At 45.1% G+C, this 19,672-nt stretch overlaps 1 protein-coding gene across 1 annotated transcript in view; it reads right to left on the bottom strand.

The window, feature by feature from the left end:
• Nucleotides 1–720: 720 nt before the first annotated feature.
• Nucleotides 721–19,672, bottom strand: part of LOC115096851 (stimulated by retinoic acid gene 6 protein-like) — a 225,523-nt gene continuing 206,571 nt past the window's right edge. Inside the window, exons 17-19 of the mRNA XM_029612056.1 lie at nucleotides 3,441–3,587; nucleotides 2,656–2,905; nucleotides 721–1,688 (exon numbers count right to left, since the gene is read on the bottom strand). Of these exons, the coding sequence (XP_029467916.1) occupies nucleotides 1,628–1,688; nucleotides 2,656–2,905; nucleotides 3,441–3,587 (458 nt within the window). The 3' untranslated portion in view covers nucleotides 721–1,627. The remainder of the gene's footprint in view (nucleotides 1,689–2,655; nucleotides 2,906–3,440; nucleotides 3,588–19,672) is intronic.

Raw genomic sequence — 19,672 nt, 5'->3', positions numbered from 1 at the left:
GATGCTATTTTGTAAGCCATATTCATGCATATGTTACCAAATTTGTCCATATACGTGTGCACCTGCTAATTCAGTCACATAAGTGAAATTGCACTTGGCTTTTATCTGCATGTTTTGGATGGGGGATCTGAGTTAAGTGGTGATGGTGGGAGGTTGGGGGTCAGGATGAAGTGCTGGATGATCTGGATTAATCGGCGGCGATGTCAGCAAATTGGTGATACTGAGTACATACACAAGTATTTTCAGAAGCGGAGTATGTGCATACTTTATAAAATACCTACCTCCACATTTAATTTGAGGTTATTACACATTGCTACAATTATTATGCACACAATATATGTGCTAAATTATTTAAAATGGGTAGAGAAAGTCTATGTTCTCCTGCATTTCAAATATACATGTGCATGTTTGGGGCAGACAGGCTTAGTATTTTATAAACAGTGCAGTTCCTGCCACAGAGTTTATTAAATTCTAGCATATGTCTCTGCAGGCCCACTTATGCATATATTTGGTGACTTACGCCGACTGCTGAGAATTGGACTCCTTATGCACACAAATAATTTATGTGCATGCAACATAATTTCCAAATTCTAATTCAAAATTTGGAAATGTATTATTTTATCATAATTTTTTCTATACCTTCTTATCAACCAAAAAGGCCATCCAAAGTGGTGTACAATAAAAATAGCAATCATATCCTCTTGGACCCCCCCCCCCCCTTTTAAAATCACCAACCCAATTACAAACCAGATCATACAATAAAAATGTTTCCTCATTTTGGGCACCCCAACATAGGGTACCAAAATACCAGCATAGCACCACCCCCATAATAAAGTTCGGAACTCCCCTCCCATACTCCTGAGAACACTGCTAGCTAGGGTTCTGTACAAAGCTAGCTTTTTGTCTTCTTTTGAAAGGTCAGATAATTATCTAAGGGCATCTTATTCCATAAGGCACAAGCCAACACAGAAAAAAGTCCTCCCTTTACATTTAGCTCCTGTGTCAGAGATGGAGAGAGTTACTTTTACTCTACCTCTGACCAGGAGTTAAATTCCAGCATTAAAAAACTTGCATTAAGTGTTCAGGGCTTTTACGCAGATTTCTGCATGGAGAAGTACTAGTTAATGTCTTCATTAGCATTGCATTTACATGTAAAGGCACTAACTTGTATGCATATTGCTGTGTATGTATTTTTTGTGTGCAAAATTCTTTGTTACTACTGTGCTCAAGGAACAGTGAGCCCTTGTCCGCTATAGGGTTGATACTGGTGATCTTTGTAGACACCGGTGAGGCCACCCCCACAGGCGGTCGCAGATACACCCCCAGGCAAGGTCAGGTAGTCTTGAACTGTACTGGCCATCGCCTATGCAGGTTCAGCCCTTGGGTTCTGGGGGGCCAGCAGGACTTGGGGAGACCTGCAATGGGTTGAGACAAGCGAAGGGCAGAGGAGACGAAGTCCAGGTAGGGATCTGGGCTGACATCTGCGTGCAGAGATGAGATCTAGGCAATGGTCAGGGCAGGCGGCTAGCAGCAGAGATGAGATTTAAGCATGGTCAGAGCAGGTGGCTATCGAGCAGAAGTCCAAAGTAGTCCAGTTCAGCAACAGAGGAGACAGTCCACAGGGATGTCAGAGAGGGAAGGCAGGAGATTCTGGAGTGAGGCAGGGCGAGGCAGGAAACACTGGAACACTGCAAGGCAAAGCAGGAGACATAGGAACATGACAAGGCTTGGAAACGAGAACAGACAAGCAAGAGAAACTTGTTGTTAAGGCAACGATACTCCACATGGATGGCCCTTAAATTCCCTGGCCCAGTGATGCTATTGAGGTGCACCGAGAGATGCTTCCTGCCAGTGGCTCTTTAAATACAGGAGAGGTGCGGAGTTGCATGGCCAAGGTACAGTGTCATCATGCAGCGATGAGGCCTGCGGGACTCAGGCAGTGAAAGGTAAGGGGACACTGGCCGTGTTGTTTATTGTAGTTGGTGGAATGTTACATTTATATTGGGAGTAAAGTTTGCTCAGAAACAATGTGCACACAACCACATGCTAGCATGTGCACAACTTAGCGCACCTTGTTGCATTGGCCCCTTCAAATGTTGGAATACCTCGTTATACTCCTGACATCATATAGTTTTTTGTTACATTATTTTAATGTATAGCTGAATATGATAAAACCAGTGTTAGTAAAACAATAAGAACATTATACAAATGAAGTAATTTGATGATACATTTTATACAGCTTAATGGAAACCGAGCAACTTATTATAGACTAGTGAAACCTTTCTATAGCATTTCTAAGTCAAATGTACCAAAATTGACTTGCTAGGTTTTTATCATCATTAATAAGAAAAGCAGAACTAGTTTGCCAGATGTTGTCCAGCAATCTGCATCTGTTATCTTCAGCATTTATCCTTCGCAAAGCTTGAACCTGAGAAATACTCAATGTCCTGGATAAACTTTGAGAAGAAACTTCAACAAACATTGGGAAGCTTGTGGACAAAAATCAATGACTTTATGGCGGTGTAATTCTGACAGCACTTGAAACATGCATCTTTACATCCACAGTTTCTTGGCATAATGAGGATGTTGTAGCAGATTTTGACAGCACTTTAGGTAAAATATTAATGCTCAGGATTTTTTATTTTATTTTTTTACCTTGTCTCACTGTAAACTCCATGACTTTCCGAAAATGAAGGCCCAATATCCACAAGCAGTGGGCAACTCAGCTGCCCAGGTCCCTCCTGTTCATTTTGGATTCTCGAGGTCAGCACAGATGCCTGAATCATTTTACTATCCAGACTGAAGTCGAACTCTTTAGGTTTTCTCAGGGTGATGAGTCCAGGGTTACGTAAGAGGGTATAGAGCAATTGCCACCTTGTCCTAGCCTTGTTTGACACTCGAGGAGCTATGATAGCAGAAGATATAAAATATAAAGCATACACCGATTTCTCAGATTTTACAGATTAAATATTATAAAAATTCAAATCCTATTGATTGATTTGTTAAAAGAAAGTCCAAAATACTACTCACTAATATTTAAAATGTCTGCAGGGCAAATAATATTACCTAAGCCTGTCATATTAAATATTTTATGTTGAAATGAAACTCTTGGAAATGGCCCTAGTTCTTGGCTCCCCTGTTGATTTTAGACACAAAACAAAGGAAATCCCATAGAAAGCCTACAGAGTGTTATATACGTAAGGTATGTGTTTATTTATTTTTTAACTCCATAGTTTCCCTTTGGGAAGGAGAGTGACATGGGGACCAGCGTGCGATTCTTTCACCATGAACAAGCTTTATAGAGATGTAAGGTTCAAGTTCACAAGCCAAAAATGTTTCCACTAAATATAGCATCCTTTACCATGTTTGCTAAAATTAGTATTCTACAGAGTTACTTTATGAAATAGGAATCCTCAGTACTTAAACTTAACAAATCTCACCTGCGGAGCTTGTGAAGATATGATACGAGGGGGAGCCCTGCAGCATCTGCTCACCCCTTCCATTCAGGAGCATATGACAAAAGGTAACCAGGACAGGGTTATTGTGGTAGTGGTCCACATATAACATACCAATCCAAGTTTTGTATCCTGCATACAGAAGGAAAGGGGACTGTTATTTATTTTATAGGGAGTGAAGAAGTAGGGGTGCAGGGATGGAAAGGATGATTAATGCATTTTGTATTTGTAATAGGGATGTAATTCATTTAATGAATGGCACATTTGAAGGGAAAATTAACTTGCCTGAAAATATCCCAAAAGTTAGGGGTCTATTTTTAAGAAAACTCCCAGGGCCCACAGGACTCCCACTACTGCTTCCCTGGGCCCCTCTGGCCCTCCCACCCTTCAGAAATCCTAACCCATCTCTCCAGTCCTTTTGAGGAGACCTTGCCAGAAGAAAGGGGCAGGGGTTACTCTGACTAGCTCCTGTCTCATTGCATCTATTTAAAAATGGTGCTATGGCCCGAGACTGCCACCAAAGCGGCATCAACATGGCGGCAGTCTCAGACAGTATCAGTGAGATAAAGGAAAGTACAAGCTTATTTTAAAATGCATATGCAAATGAACTAAAAAATGAAGGACTTTTGGACACATAATTAGACCACATAGCCATGGAAGAATATTTAGTACTCCATACTGCACTATATGATTGTCCCTTATACACATATATATTAGAGATGTGAATCGGAACTGAAATCCGAACCGATTCTGGTTCCGATTCACATCTCTAATATATATACACATATCATGTACTGCTTGTTTGTGTTTTCACAGTAATTTGGAGTGGATATTGACAGTTTTGACAAAAGTCAGTATAGTAACTCCTCCCTTGGGAAAATAACAGTGGACTGCTGCGGGGTTCCAGATCCCTTCCTGGCACTTTCTTACAATTCAGAGATAGGGCTCTCTCCTCTAGAAAATCCTATGAATGGCAAAACTCTCACTCCTCCCAGGGGGCAGCAGAATGCTTTTTTGTTTGGGAGAGGCTAAGTCAACAGAGCTACAATTCTTTCCCACCCCACCCCCTCCTTCGATCCCTCTGCTCTCCATCAGTTTCTCTCTCTCTCTCACTCCTTTTGCATCAAAAGTTATTCTGTATTGTGTAGGTAGGAGAACTGCAGATTTTGAAATTCAACTTTATAATGAACTTCCCTGCTTAAGAAATATTTTTGTATATTTATTTATTTAATAACTTTTCTATACCGTTATTAAGTAAGTTTACCAACAAAACGGTTTACATCAAGGCACATATAGTAGCAATAAATATGTAAAAATAAATTAAAATATTTAAAGTGCCAATGCATTAAAATAAATAACAAAGATTCATATCATAAAAAAACTAATATCAATAATTCAGATTTCAACTTAAAATGACATATACATTTCCTAAAACCTTTAAAATAGTATCATGTAAAAATAGTGAAATGAAATAAAATGTAATTAAATACTAAAATGATAATTATATTGTCAATTAAATTGTACCCATGTTAATCTATCTAGTATACTAGCTTTTGCAGATAATCGCCGAGGTTCTAGTATGCGCTGCCCTTTATTTGCTCTCTTCGTTCATATTGCCAAATGCTTGTTTAAAAAGCCACATTTTTACCATTCCTTTAAACAATTTGAAGTTTCTTTGTAATCTTATATCTAATGGGATTGCATTCCATAAATTGGGACCCGCCAAGGATAGAGCTTGTTCTCTAACCTGCGTCATTCTGGCTGTCTTAATTGAAGGGACAGTTAAAAGTGCTTGATTAGCAGATCTAAGATTTCTCTGCGGTACGTGTAATCGAAGAGCAGTGTTGAGCCAATCAGCTTTGTCGTCATAGATTAACTTTTGTATTAAACATAAAGCTTTATACTGAATTCTTTGTTCTATTGGCAGCCAATATAAATCTGCTAATGTTGCAGTGATATGATCCCTTTTCCTTTCAAAACCCTTGCTGCAGAATTCTTCAGTATCTGGAGTGGTCTTATAGTAGAGTATGGTAATCCTAATAACAGTGTATTACAATAATCAGTGCTTGCAAATATCAGCGATTGTGGTACTGTTCAGAAATTATATGCTGTTAACAATGGTTTAAGCTTTCTCAGTATCATCAATTTCGCATATCCTTCCTTCACTTTCAAAGATGTGTTGTTTAAAATTTAATTCTGTATCAACTATTATGCCTAGATTGCGAACCTTCTCTGCTAGTGTCACTGATTGATTTTTATTAATAATTATTGGTGTTTTTACTACATTTATGTTTTTATGTTCTTGAGGGAAGATTTTCAAAGGCTACGCGCGTAACATACGCGTGTAACCCGAGAAAATTTGCCCCTACACGCGCTGAGCCTATTTTGCATAGGCTCGGCAGGGTGTGCAAGCTCCAGGATGCGCGTTATGTCCCAGGGCTTGCAAACAGGGGTGGTCCGGGGGTGTGGCGGCGGATCGGGGGTGGTCCGGGGGCATGGCGGCAGTCCAGGGGTGGGGTTGAGTGCTCCGGCACAGCGGCCTGTGCCAGGGCATGGTGCGCCAGCGCGCGCAAGTTATGCCTGCCTTGGGCAGGTGTAACTTTTTCAACAAAGGTAGGGGGGGATTTAGTTAGGGCTGGGGGGTGGGGCCGGAGAAAAAGTTCCCTCCAAGGCCGCTCCGATTTTGGTGCGGCCTTGGAGGGAACAGGAAAAGCCATCGCGGCTCCCCACGGGCTTGGCAAGCGCAAGGTGCACATGTGTGCACCCCCTTGCGCGCATCAACCCTGGATTTTATAACATGCGCGCGGCAGCGCACGCATGTTATAAAATCAGGCGTAGATTTGTTCGCGCCGGGTTGCGCGAACAAATCTACGCCCGCGCATACGTTTTAAAATCTGGCCCTAAGTGTACAAATTCCGTTTTGTCAATATTAATCACTAGTTCCATTTGATTTAGCAATTGTTTAATTATATCAAGATAAATGTTTGCTAATTTTAGTGTTTTTTCTATGGTATCTTCGATTGGTAAAATTAGCTGTATGTCATCAGCATATATGTAATGCACTATTCCCAAACCTGCAAGCAGGTGGCAAAGTGGCAATAAGTAGATATTAAATAGGGTCGCCGAGAGTGCAGATTCCTGTGGTACTCCTGTTTGCAGAATTATTTTCTCAGACATTGTATTTTTGATCTGTACTTGGTAGTATCTATTACTTAGATACGATTTGAACCATTTTATAGTGTTTTCCTGAAGGCCTATGTCCATCAATCTTTTAATTAAAATTTCATGGTTCACTGTATCAAATGCCGAAGACAATTAGTTTGCAAGTAAAGGTAAATTAGAAACCGGTCTATAATTGTTTAACATTGATGGATCTAAATTTTTCTTCTTTATTATTGGTTTGATTGTTGCCCCTTTCAGGATGTCAGGTAAAATACCCTCTTTTAAAGATAAATTAATGTTTGTTATTGCAGGAGCAATCACTACAGCTAGAGTTTTTAAATTAGTTATATGGTATCAAGCATATGAGGGGCTAGATTTAGATTATTTTCATGGATTCTACTTCTATACTTGTAACCTCTTCAAAAGAGGACCATTTCGTTAGGTCTCTAGGACACATATTTATCTCTTGTTTTACATTATTCATAATTTTACTTCTTAAATTTATAATTTTATCACTAAAGAACTGCGCTATTTTGTTACATCGAGTTTTGGGTATGGTTTGAGGAGAAATGTTAATATCATTAATGAGATTTTTCACAATATTGAAAAGCGTTCTGGAATTGTTAGCGAACTTTTCAATCTTCGTACTGTAATATTTCTTTTTGGAGTTTAAAATTAATTTTTTGTAAAATGCCAGACAAGTTCAATAATTTGTTAAGTTTTCAGTTGATTTATTCCTTTTCCATTCTTTTTCCTTGTTTCTAAGTTTTCGTTTGACTTCTTTTATTTGTTGATTATACCAAGGATTTTGTTTTTGTTTAGATTCGTTGATGCACATATTTTTTATTGGGTTTATTTTATCGGCTATTGCGGTGGTCATTTTCAACCAAGATGTGGTTGCAGTAGAGCTGTCACTGTAATCAATTTTTCGTACATTTTCTTGAAATTCCTCTTCTAATGTTTCATTATTAAATGGTGGACGATAGTTACATGTTATGAGTTCTTCTCTGTTTTCTTGTAGTATGCCCGAATATTTGATGGTTGATTGGATAAGAAAATGATCATAGAAACATAGAAATGACGGCAGAAGAAGACCAAACAGCCCATCCAGTCTGCCCAGCAAGCTTCACACATTTTTTCTCATACTTATCTGTTTCTCTTAGCTCTTTGGTTCTATTTCCCTTCCACCCCCACCATTAATGTAGAGAGCAGTGATGGCGCTGCATCCAAGTGAAATATCAAGCTTGATTAGTTAGGGGTAGTAGGGGAAGTAACTGCCGCAATAAGCAAGCTACACCCATGCTTATTTGTTTTACCCAGACTATGTTATTCAGCCCTTATTGGTTGTTTTTCTTCTCCCCTGCCGTTGAAGCAGGGAGCTATGCTGGATATGCGTGAAGTATCAGTTTTTCTTCTCCCCTGCCGTTGAAGCAGAGAGCTATGCTGGATATGCATTGAAAGTGAAGTATCAGGCTTATTTGGTTTGGGGTAGTAACCACCGTAACAAGCCAGCTACTCCCCGCTTTGTGAGTGCGAATCCTTTTTTCTTCTCCCCTGTCGTTGAAGCAGAGAGCTATGCTGGATATGCGTGAAGTATCAGTTTTTCTTCTCCCCTGCCGTTGAAGCAGAGAGCTATGCTGGATATGCGTGTAGTATCAGTTTTTCTTCTCCCCTGCCGTTGAAGCAGAGAGCTATGCTGGATATGCATTGAAAGTGAAGTATCAGGCTTATTTGGTTTGGGGTAGTAACCGCCGTAACAAGCCAGCTACTCCCCGCTTTGTGAGTGCGAATCCTTTTTTCTTCTCCCCTGTCGTTGAAGCAGAGAGCTATGCTGGATATGCGTGAAGTATCAGTTTTTCTTCTCCCCTGCCGTTGAAGCAGAGAGCTATGCTGGATATGCGTGAAGTATCAGTTTTTCTTCTCCCCTGCCGTTGAAGCAGAGAGCTATGCTGGATATGCATTGAAAGTGAAGTATCAGGCTTATTTGGTTTGGGGTAGTAACCGCCGTAACAAGCCAGCTTCTCCCCGCTTTGTGAGTGTGAATCCTTTTTTCCACATTTCCTCTTGCTGTTGTAGCTTAGAGCGATGTTGGAGTCACAGTAACCATGTGTATGTTTATTGAATAAGGGTATTATCTCCAGGCAGTAGCCGTCATTCTGGCGAGCCACCCACTCTTTATTGACGGCCTCTTGATTTTATGGATCCACAGTGTTTATCCCACGCCCCTTTGAAGTCCTTCACAGTTCTGGCCAGTTCTGACCATGGGATTTGTGTATAAATTATATCTGTATTTTCTAGTAAATTATTGTTAATGAAAATTAAGTCCAATAAATGACCTGCTTTGTGTGTGGTTTTATCTGTAATTAACTTAAATTCTAATGCATTAATTAGATCAATCAATGTCTGACAGGTGCTTGATAACGGTTGAACATCCATGTGGAGATTGAAATCTCCCAATATAATTGTCGGTTTAGAGGAGTGTATATTATTTACAAAAAATTCAACTAAAGGAGATATCTTAAGGTCCAGAAGACTAGGTGGACAGTATAAAAGACATATTTGAAAATAATGGTGCAAATCTTTAAACTTACGCGAGGGCGCAGATTTGTTTGCACAACCCGGCGCGAACAAATCTATGCCCGATTTTATATCATGCGCAAGCTGCAGCGCGCATGTTATAAAATCCAGGGTCAGCGCATGCAGGGGGGGTGCACAATTGTGCAACTGTGCGCGCTGAGCCGAGCAGCCTGCCTCCATTCCCTCTGAGGCCGCTCCGAAATCGGTGCAGCCTTGGAGGGAACTTTTGTTTTGGTCCCACCCACCCCCCAGCCCTAACTAAATCCCCCCCTACCTTATTTCATGGAGTTACGCCTGCCTCTGGTTCAAATCTGGCAGGTGTAACTTGTGTGCGCCACCAGCTCCCTGCCCGGCACAGGCCTCTGTGCTGGAGCACTCGGCCTCGCCCCCGGACCACCGTCATGCCCCTGGACATGCCCCCTGGTCGGCCGCCACATCGGCCACCACGCCCCCGGCCAGTCCCTTATTCGAAGCCCCGGGACATACGTGCGTCCCGGGGCTTGCGCGCACCGCCGAGCCTATGCAAGATGGGCTCGGCACACGCAGGGGGATCTTGGGGCAGGTTTTCAGGGGTTACGCACTTATCTTACACGCGTAACCCTTTGAAAATCTGCCCCAATCTGTGTTAAAAAAAAAGCAATTTCGAGATTTACCGGGTTTTCTAACAATTAAATTTCTTTTCTATTAACATTAATCCCCCACCTCTTCTTTGCAATCTAGGACTCGAAAACATATCATATATCCTTTCCATGCTCCTTCCTACTTCCCAGTTCAGCAGCAGTCTGAGAAATACTTAAGAAAAAGGCTTCCCTGAAAAAGCTATATGGAGTGTGAAATAAAACAGTTTCCTGTACATACTCAGATCATTCCAGACCAGTGGGTTGTGTATCCCTACCAGCAGATGGAGTCAGAAAACAAAAACTTTGGACACTGCTACATAAGAGAGAGTGCCACCTGCAGTCCCTCAGTATCTCTCTGACTCCAGCAGGTGCCACCTGCAGTCCCTCAGTATCTCTCTGACTCCAGCAGGTGCCACCTGCAGTCCCTCAGTATCTCTCTGACTCCAGCAGGTGCCACCTGCAGTCCCTCAGTATCTCTCTGACTCCAGCAGATGGTAGAGATGCAAACCTGCAGTCTATGGTTTAGTTTAAAAAAAAAAAAAAAAGTATAGTTAGTTTAGATTTGCTGAGCTGAGATTTTGTTCCCTGAGGTGTTAGGCACCGTTACAGGCCATCCTTCCAGTGTAGCTGGGCGTCTGGGGGACTGTGTTTCACCTGCACTCTGCCAGAGGGCCTGATAACCAGAGGCTTCTGGTTCCCTCGGCTTCCAAAGCTGTTCCCGGTTTCCTCTGGTCCTGCTGAGGTTGGCTAAAGTTTTTATTAAAAAAGAAAAGAAAAGTGATTTCATCAGAACCTAAGAAGTTCCTCGGGTAGGCCTCTGGATTTAGTAGGGGCCCGGCCAAGACAGTGGGTACTGCGGCCCGAGGAGGAGACTGGTCAGTGTCTGGGGCATGACGGTCGGCAGCCCGGGGTGCTGGGCGGGTGCGACATTAGATGCGATCGCTTTCTGAAGGGAGGGGGCACCCTCTGCTCTTTCAGGGCATGCACTGGTTCTTTCTCATGTCCCATGGTGTGAGTGACGCTTTGGGGGAAGGCAGCTGTGAGCCCCGGATCCTTGATCTGAGGGCACTTTGGTCCACCGGCAGGTGGCCAAGTGCGGCTCATTTTCGGCGGGTGCCTATTTTGTCAGAGCTCTCCCACGGTTCGCTGCATGGCGCCAAAATCCAAGATGGCTGCCTGCCGCACGTGTGGCATGGCAGGGGGCAGGTTGGATTCATGCTCCCTCTTTGTTAACTGCGGGTCGGGACAGGAGGGCCCCTCGGGAAGGGGCTGCTCAGTTAGGCTAGGCCTCCGTTCAGCTGGGTCTCCTGCCTCTGCCTCGGAAGTCGAGGCTTCTGACCTCATGGTGCTGGGAGGGGGGGGGAGGTTCCCCTCCCCCCGTTTTCCCTATGGAGCTGGTTTGTGTGCCTCCGGGTGATGCTGTACAGCTCAAGCCCCCGCAGGGGGTGGGGGAGCAGCCTGTGGAATTCTCGCCTGAATTTGTGCTGCTTCTTCATCTTTCTGGCCAATCAAAGATCTGGAATTAAAAGCGCCGCGGAGCGGTCGGCGGACCCATCCAGCATGGGATCCAAATGTTCTTCTGAGGATTCTCAGGATCCCCTGCGGCTCCTGGGGCTCCGTCAGGCGTAGGGTGACCCGACCTCCAGCAGGGACGCTATGGGGGTGCTGCAAAGTGGCCCCTCAGACACACAGGGGACGACCTGGGATCTGATCCTTCCCCAGACCTGGGAGATCCCTACATAGGTGACCCAGCCTTGGATGGATTCCCAATACCGGAGGGGAATGACCCTCGAGTTGTCCGGCTGTTCAAGCTGGAGGAGCTGCGCCCATTGATTTCCCAAGTTTTAGAAGAGTTGGGGGTTAAGGTCTCCCAGGAAGAGTTGGATAGTGAGGGAGTCAATCCAGTGCTTGATGGTCTGCGAGGACCGACAACCACCTTTCCCCTGCCCATGAAGATCAGGAAGTTGGTGACAAGGGAGGGGACTCTCCTGATTCCGGCTTGAAAGTCGGCCGAGTGATGGCAAAAATTTACCCCCTCTTTCTGGAGACCTTGGACCTTCTAAAAGTGCCACGGGTGGTTGCGGCTGTTTCAGCAGTCACCAAGAAGAAGACAATCCTGGTGGCTGAGGCGGCTGCTTTGAAAGACATGCAGGACCGCAAACTGGGAATTCAGCTGAAGCGTTTGTTTGAGGTCTCCGCGCTCAGCTTGCACGCTGCGGTGTGTGTCAGCATAATGCAGCATGCCTGTCTATGTTGGGTCCAGAAGGTTGTGGAGGTGGTAGCAGTGGGCGACTCTTTGCCCTTGCAAGCAGCCCACCTTGAAGCAGGAGTGGCTGATGTGGCGGATGCTCTCTATGATTTGGTTTGCACCTCTGCGCATAATATGGTTTCCTCTGTGGCGGCTCGCAGGCTTTTATGGTTCTGGAACTGGTCGGCAGACTTGTCCTCTAAGGGCAGCTCTGTAATCTCCCCTTAAAGGGAAAACTCCTGTTTTGGGAGGATTTGGACCAGTTGGTGAAACTACTGGGGGAGACTTAGGGCAATAGGTTGCTGGAAGATAGGAAACCAAGTAAAAAGGTTTTTCCTTCACGAGCTCATTTTAGGGATTTTCTGCATTTTCGTTCTGGTAAACTTGTTCCTCCCCCTAGGTCCAAGCAAAGCTCTGGTCATATGCAGTCCTTTCGTGGAGGTTGTCGGATTCCCAGAGATGGTAAAGGTCAGGGCTCAGGAGGCAGTAGGCCTCCCCAATGAGACCAGGGGCTACCACTTCCACATAGAAGTTGTAGGAGGCAAATTATCCAGCTTCTTTGAGGAGTGGGAGAAGATTACTTCAGACAGGTGGGTCTTGGAGATAGTCCGACATGGTTATGCTCTAGATTTCTTGTTTCCACTTTAGGACGCCTTTCTAGAGTCTCGGGTGATTTCTCACGGCATGCGAGAGGCCGTGTGGGCGACTCTCCAGAGGTTACTTGATCTCAACGCTATTTGTCCAGTCCCTCCTGCGGAGCAGGGCCAGGGTCGGTACTCGGTGTACTTTGTGGTTCCCAAGAAGGAAGGGTCTTTTCATCATATCCTCGACTTGCAGAAGGTGAACCGGTGCCTACGAGTTCCCAAGCTCCACATGGAAACACTCCAAACAGTGCTTGCGGCGGTGCGCAAAGGGGAGTTCATCGCGTCCTTAGATCTAATGGAGGCTTATCTGCACATTCTGATCTGGCAGGACCATCAAAGATTCCTGAGGTTCAAGGTGCTGGGTCAGCATTTTCAGTTTTGGGCCGGCCATGGCTCCTCGCACATTCACCAAGGTGATGGTAGTAGTAGCAGCAGCTCTGCGCAAAAAAAGTATCTTGGTGCATCCATATTTGGATGATTGGCTTATCCGAGCGACGTCTCGGGAGGACTGCGAGAGATCTCTCCAGAGAGTGATGACCACCCTATGGTCTCTTGGTTGGGTCATCAATCTGCAGAAAAGCCAGTTGGTGCCCACACAATGCCTGGTGTACCTAGGTGTGTGGTTCGACACGCAAAAGGGCAAGGTCTTCCTGGCGACAGACAGAGTGCAGAAGTTACAGACTCAGGTGAAAGGCCTTCTTCGCTTGATAGTGCCAACAGTCTGGGATTATCTCCAAGTCCTGGGCTCCATGGCGTCCACATTAGAGTTGGTGCCTTGGGTTTTTGCGCACTTGAGACCTTTACAGTGTGCGCTGTTGTCCAGGTGGAATTCTGTGTCGGAGCAGTTCCATATTCCATTGCCTCTTCTTCAGGAACCCAGATGTAGTCTCTCTTGGTGGTCTTGTGTCGCAACCTGGAGAAAGGGGTGGAGTTGGACCCTCCCAGCTTGGGTGGTCGTTTCTACGGATGACAGCCTCTTCAGATGAGGAGCGGTGTCTCAAGACAAGACCGCTCAAGGCCTGTGGCAAATGTCGTAGAAATCTTGGTCCATCAACAGACTCAAAACCCGGGCGGTTCGCCGGGCCCATCAAGTGTTCCTGCCCTTAGTCAGGGGTCGGATGGTGCGTGTCTTGTCCAACAAGGTGACCATAGTGGAGGTATGCCAACAGGCAGGGGGGAACCATGAGCCCTGCAGTGGCGCTGGAAGCATGACATTTGTTCGCCTAGGCAGAGATTCATCTTGGGGGCATTGCCACATCGCATGTCGCGGGAGTGGAAAACGTGCAAGCAGACTTCCTCAGCAGACAGCGCTTAGACCCCGGAGAGTGGGAGTTGTCCTCAGAGGTATGGAATCACATTTGTGCCAGATGGGGTGCTCCGCAGTTGGACATGATGGCAACTCGAGCAAACTCGAAAACAGTTCGGTTTCTCAGTCAAAGGAGGGAACTCGGATCAGTGGGGCTTGATGCTCTGGTGTGTCCATGGCCCACAGGATTTCATCTCTATGTCTCCCCCCCATGGCCTCTCATAGGCTGCGTTCTCAGGTGGATAGAGTCGCATCATGGGACCGGAGTGGCCCTGGCGGCCCTGGTTTGCGGATCTGGTACGACTGGCAGAGGATGGCCCTCTTCGTCTGGCTCATCTTCCACGCCTTCTGTGTCAGGGGCCTTTATTCTCGGATCGGGTCGTTCACTTCTGTCGCACAGCTTGGCTTTTGAGAGGTGAAGGTTATGTCTGAAAGGGTATTCTGAATCAGTAATTTCCACTCTTCTTCAGGCTAGGAGACTTGCTGCATCAATGGCGTATGCCAGAGTTTGGCAGGTGTTTGAAGGTTGGTGCTTGCAGAGGAACCTGAGCCCCATGGCTGTGGGGTTGTCCCAGATTTTGGATTTCCTGCAGCAGGGGTTAGCTAAGGGCTTAGCCTTTAACTTGCTTTGAGTTCAGGTAGCTGCTTTGGGAGCCCTCCAAGATGTTGCTCAGGGTCAGAAGCTGACAACACATCCAGATATTATCAGGTTTCTTAGAGGAGTGAAGCATTTGCGACTACCAGGGCACAAAGTATGACCGGAGTAGAGCTTAAATTTGGTACTCCGCGCTCTATGTGAAGCACTGTTTGAACTGTTGAAGAGGGGGTCATTGAAGGATTTGACTCTGAAGATGGTGCTCCTGGTGGCTATCTATTCGGCATGGAGGATTTTGAAGCTGCAAGCCTTATCATGTAGAGACCCTTTCCTGAGAATTTACTGGGACATGGTATCCTTGCAAACAGTTCCTTCCTTTGTGCCCAAGGTGATCTCTTCTTTCCATGTCAATCAGATGGTGGAATTTCCAGATTTTCTGGACTGGTCCTGTGATTCCTCTCGGGAGAGGGAGCTGCATTTGTTGGGCAATCGGTGCATCCTCCACTATCTGGAGATTTCTAATGCTTTTCGATGGCCAGACTATCCCTTTGTCTTATTTGTGGGGCCAAGAAGGGAGCCAAAGCATTGAAAGCTACCATTTCTAGATGGATTCGGGAAGTTATCACTTCCGCATACATTTCTAAAGGAAAGCAGGCTCCTGTGGGGTTGAGAGCCCACTCCACAAGGGCATAGGAAGCCTCCTGGGTGGAGTGTCAACTTCTTTCTCCACAGAAGATTTGTAGGGTGGCTGTCTGGTTTTCCATTCACACTTTCACCAAGTTTTATCGTTTGGATGTCAGGGCACAGGAGGAAGCATCCTTCAGTGACAGTGTTCTGCGAGCGGGTCTTTTGGAAGCCTGCCCAGTATAAGGTGGCTTAGGTACATCCCACTGGTCTGGAATGATCTGAGTATGAACAGGAAAGGAAAATTGGTTCTTACCTGCCAATTTTCGTTCTAGAGGCCCACCCTGTTCTGACTCCGAAAGACAATCTGTGGAGCTTTTAGTATTCTGAAGGAATGATTAGATTTCTGTTAAACAGCAGAGCCGGTGGCATACCGGTTTATGTTTTGTTGGTTTTGGGCGACCTATACCTCTGGTTAATTGGGAGGATCGCCCTTGGTTGAAGTTTAGTTTCAAGGGCTTGGGTACAGGCCAATACTGAGTGACTGCAGGTGGCATGCTCTCTTATGTAGCAGTGTCCAAAGTTTTTGTTCTCTGACTCCATCTGCTGGTAGGCATACATAACCCACTGGTCTGGAATGATCTGCTGTATTAGAGGAATGAAAATTAGCAGGTAAGAACCAATTTTCCTTTCTCTGCCTTTGCAAACCAAAGCTAGAGGTTAGAGCAGGCAACACCCCCAGGCATTCTGTGCTCCAGTGATTCACAGGCAGGGTGGCTCCCTTCAGAGCCCTGCACAACTGCCAATGCGGTCATTCCTTACTCTCACCCCTTTTAGAACAGACAGCCATCTCCACATGGACCTACACACACACACACACACGAGGACTATACAGTACACCTTAAACATGGAGCCTCGAAGTCTCAGAACCATGGATTCTGGTTGCACATCCTGGGGCGAGAGGGAGGGAAGCCACTCACCTTTCCCACAGGCTCTCACATCCTCCACCCCTTCCCCTCTCCTCTCCCTTGCCTTCTCCCTGGCAGCAGGACAGCAACTTCCATCCCTCACATAGCCATTCCTTGGTGGTCCCCCTATTGTGTGCCTAGTATTCCCCAGACTCAGTGTTCTGTGGCATGCAGTTCTCTATCTTCCTACCAGGCTTCAAACAGTGACAAACCAGGGTAGTGTCTCATAGACCACCCGGAATCCGGCAAGACTGCCACACTGGAACTGGCATCACAAAAGCCAGTCCTGGGACCCAAGGCACACCGGGCAACCAATCCCATGCTCCAGGACTTCACAGAGCTGCCAATTTCATGCACAGCTTCTGGTTCAGCTCAGTCAACCCCAGTTTCCAAGTGCAGTCAATCCCATTACCTGCGGCTAAATTTTGGACGGGCCATGGCCCTTGTGGCCCAGTCCATTCAGACACCTCCAACTCCTCCTTAGTCCTCAACCTTAGGATCTTATGAAACAATCTGGGAATGGAAAGTTTCAGAATTGCTTTCCCCTTCTTGACTCTCCAAAAAAAAGGGAGAGAGCCTAAACAGCCCTGCACTTGATCTGACTCTGTTCCCTGCATACTGCTTACAATAGATCCCATGCCATCTGTGTACCTAAAAAGAGACAACTGCTCACTCACTCTTATACCATAATCACATCCACAGCTCAATCTAATTTGGCAACTTCCCAAAGGGGAGATCTCTCAAATGAATCACACCAACTCCTTACTGCCAAATCATATCCTGTTAGAAAAGGGACCCATTAGTGGAAACCAAAGGGTCCCTACATACATTATTGTTAAAGACAACACATTCTTCACCCAAAACTATTGCCTGCAGGTACCATGAGGTATCATGGTTAACTTTCTCTCCAAGTTTACCTTCTATTTATAGGTAAAACTGCTGAACTGTTTTATCCATTTTCCCACTTTCTCCATTTAGGGAGGAAGTGGGAGAAACAAACTTCTAAGGGTCATTTTCTAACTACCCAGGGAGCCGAGCGCACTGTATAACCCGCAGTCGGATGAGGGTTAAATAGGCTCTAATCCACCCCCTAATGCAATAGGGGGATTAGCGCCTATTTAACGTGCTTCCGACGTGGAGTGAATGAGTTAGTGCTCATCACATGCAAATGCATGTGAATGAGGCTATTACTCATTCACTCCAATGCAAAAAAATAAATGTACGTCTCAGACGCAGATTTATCGCTCAGCTATTAACGCCTGCCTGGAGCAGGCGTTAATAGCTGAGCGCACTGAAAAAAGTACAGAAAAGCAGAAAAATAGCTTTTCTGTATTTCTTTAAAAGTTAAAAAAACCCAAAAAAACAAAAACCCCTCTGCCAGCCGCTTTGAAGACCAAAGCCGATATGCTCGGCGTCTGTTTTCATAACCGGCCGGCTGCATTATGAAAACCGACGCTGATAAACTCGGCATCGGTTTTCATAACTGGCGGACTGCCGGTAACCGCGGGGTCACGTTAGCAGGGGGGCGCTAAGATCGCGCAAGCGACCTATGCGCCTCCTTGCTAGCGCGACCCCCTAATTTGCGTATAGCCTGGCGCCCCCCCCTTGCGGGCACCATGTGCGCATTAAGAAAGCGGGCGCTGACTTTTCAGCGCCCGCTTTCCGCATTTGTTTATAGCACCGGCCCCCAAATGAGTGCAAAGCCTCCAGGTACTGTTTACTCACAGACTTTGCTCCAGGTTTTAACGTGAGGGGCTGTGCATACTTTCACTTTGAAGATTATCCCAGGATGACTCCCCGCAGACATTCACACCCGCTAATACGTGCAGCTAATTTTCGAAAGTCTACAGATAATTGGAATCCCCTCCCCAAGCCTGTCCCCGCAGCTCCTTTTCTCAGGGCGGGTAAGGCTCCATGTGTACCGTCACTGTGTACATATATTTACCTGCAGACAGGGAGGGTAATTCCAAAACAATAAACATCCCTCTTCCATGGGTAAAGCCCTACTTTACCAGCAGAAATGGGCTTGAAAATTACCCTTCAAGCTCGCACAGGCAAGCGTATTTACAGAAAGTAATTTTCCACAAACTCTTTCCTTGGCCCTTGCATCTTGTAGCATCTATAGCTGTCCCTATGCTTTTTTTTCCCTCTCATCTGAATATATTATCTAGGTTTTTAGATCAATGCTCTTTTTGTCCTCTCCTTTGGTTGACTGGAGTCCCCAAAACTCTGTCTTACACCCTCTTATCTTTGGTTTATTGCACCTTTTCTCTTGATTTTGGTCATCACCTCTGTTATGCTGCTACCGCTGCTGATAATTTTTTCCTATCTTTCACCATGCCAAACTCCTGAAATCTTTACTAGTATCTCCCACTGACTTTCCCCTTTTTCAAACAGAATATCCACATAAAATTCCTTTCACTTAACCCAAACTAGAACATCTTCTATTCTCCCATTCCTTGTCTTCCACCTGCCTCCTGCTCTCTTTCTCTAGGAGATCTCATTTAATTTTCCAAATCTGCCTGAAACCTGGATGCTGTCTTTGATTTATCCCTTTCCTGTATCTGCATTTCCTTCATGACTGTTTTCCATTTGTTTTCTCTTTAGGTCCTTCAACTTTGTTCAGAATTTTATCACCAGAATTATTTTCCACTAACCATTGTCACTCATGTACCACACACCCCTCCATTTAGAATTTTCCCTATATTTTAACTTTCTCAGTGCTCTTGCTCCTATCCCTAGCTGGCTGGCTTTCCTCTGATACATGGGCTTTCAGGCTAATCTTACTCAGTGGCATTCATGACAGGAGGTCTCTGACGCTGAGATGCCAATATTTATTTATTTATTTATTTATTTAACAGTTTTATATACCGAAGTTCTAGTAACAAAGTTACTAATCAATTCGGTTTACATTGTAACAATAAAATTGACAGAATATAGAATAATGTCTTACAGAGAACAGGGAAGATTTAACTTGGAAATAAATAAAATAACTTAATGAGAGCAATAAATAACTTCAACGGAGCAAGGAGAGTACAATTTAAATACAATATAATATAGGAGAATATATATTCGGAATTGACTGAGTCGGGCCTGAGGTCGATTGTTGAAAAGTTCAGAATAGTTATTGGGATTAGGAGAATGCTTGATTAAACAACCAAGTCTTGAGTCTCTTTTTAAAGGTGGGTGTCGATTGTTCCAATCTCAGGTCAGGAGGGAGAGAGTTCCAGAGTTTAGGTCCAGCAGTGGAAAGAGCTCTTTTACTAAGTGAAGTTTTGAGCGGATGGGCCTTTAGCGTCCTTATCCTTTATCCTTCAACACCAGCTGCCATGGTTCTCTCTGTGATCTTTAAGGCTCCCCATTATCTTCAATAACCCTTGACTGACTGGCCCAAACTGCAGCTCCCTCTAGAGTTAGGTACGCTGTCTAGTAGGTGTCAGTGATAACAGTGGCTGGGATTCCTAGAGCCCTTG

This window comes from Rhinatrema bivittatum, chromosome 1, assembly GCF_901001135.1.
Source record: "Rhinatrema bivittatum chromosome 1, aRhiBiv1.1, whole genome shotgun sequence".
Classification (NCBI taxonomy): Eukaryota; Metazoa; Chordata; class Amphibia; order Gymnophiona; family Rhinatrematidae; genus Rhinatrema; species Rhinatrema bivittatum.
The sequence above is the reverse complement of the archived record's forward strand: the minus strand, read 5'-3'. Positions and strand labels throughout refer to the sequence as shown.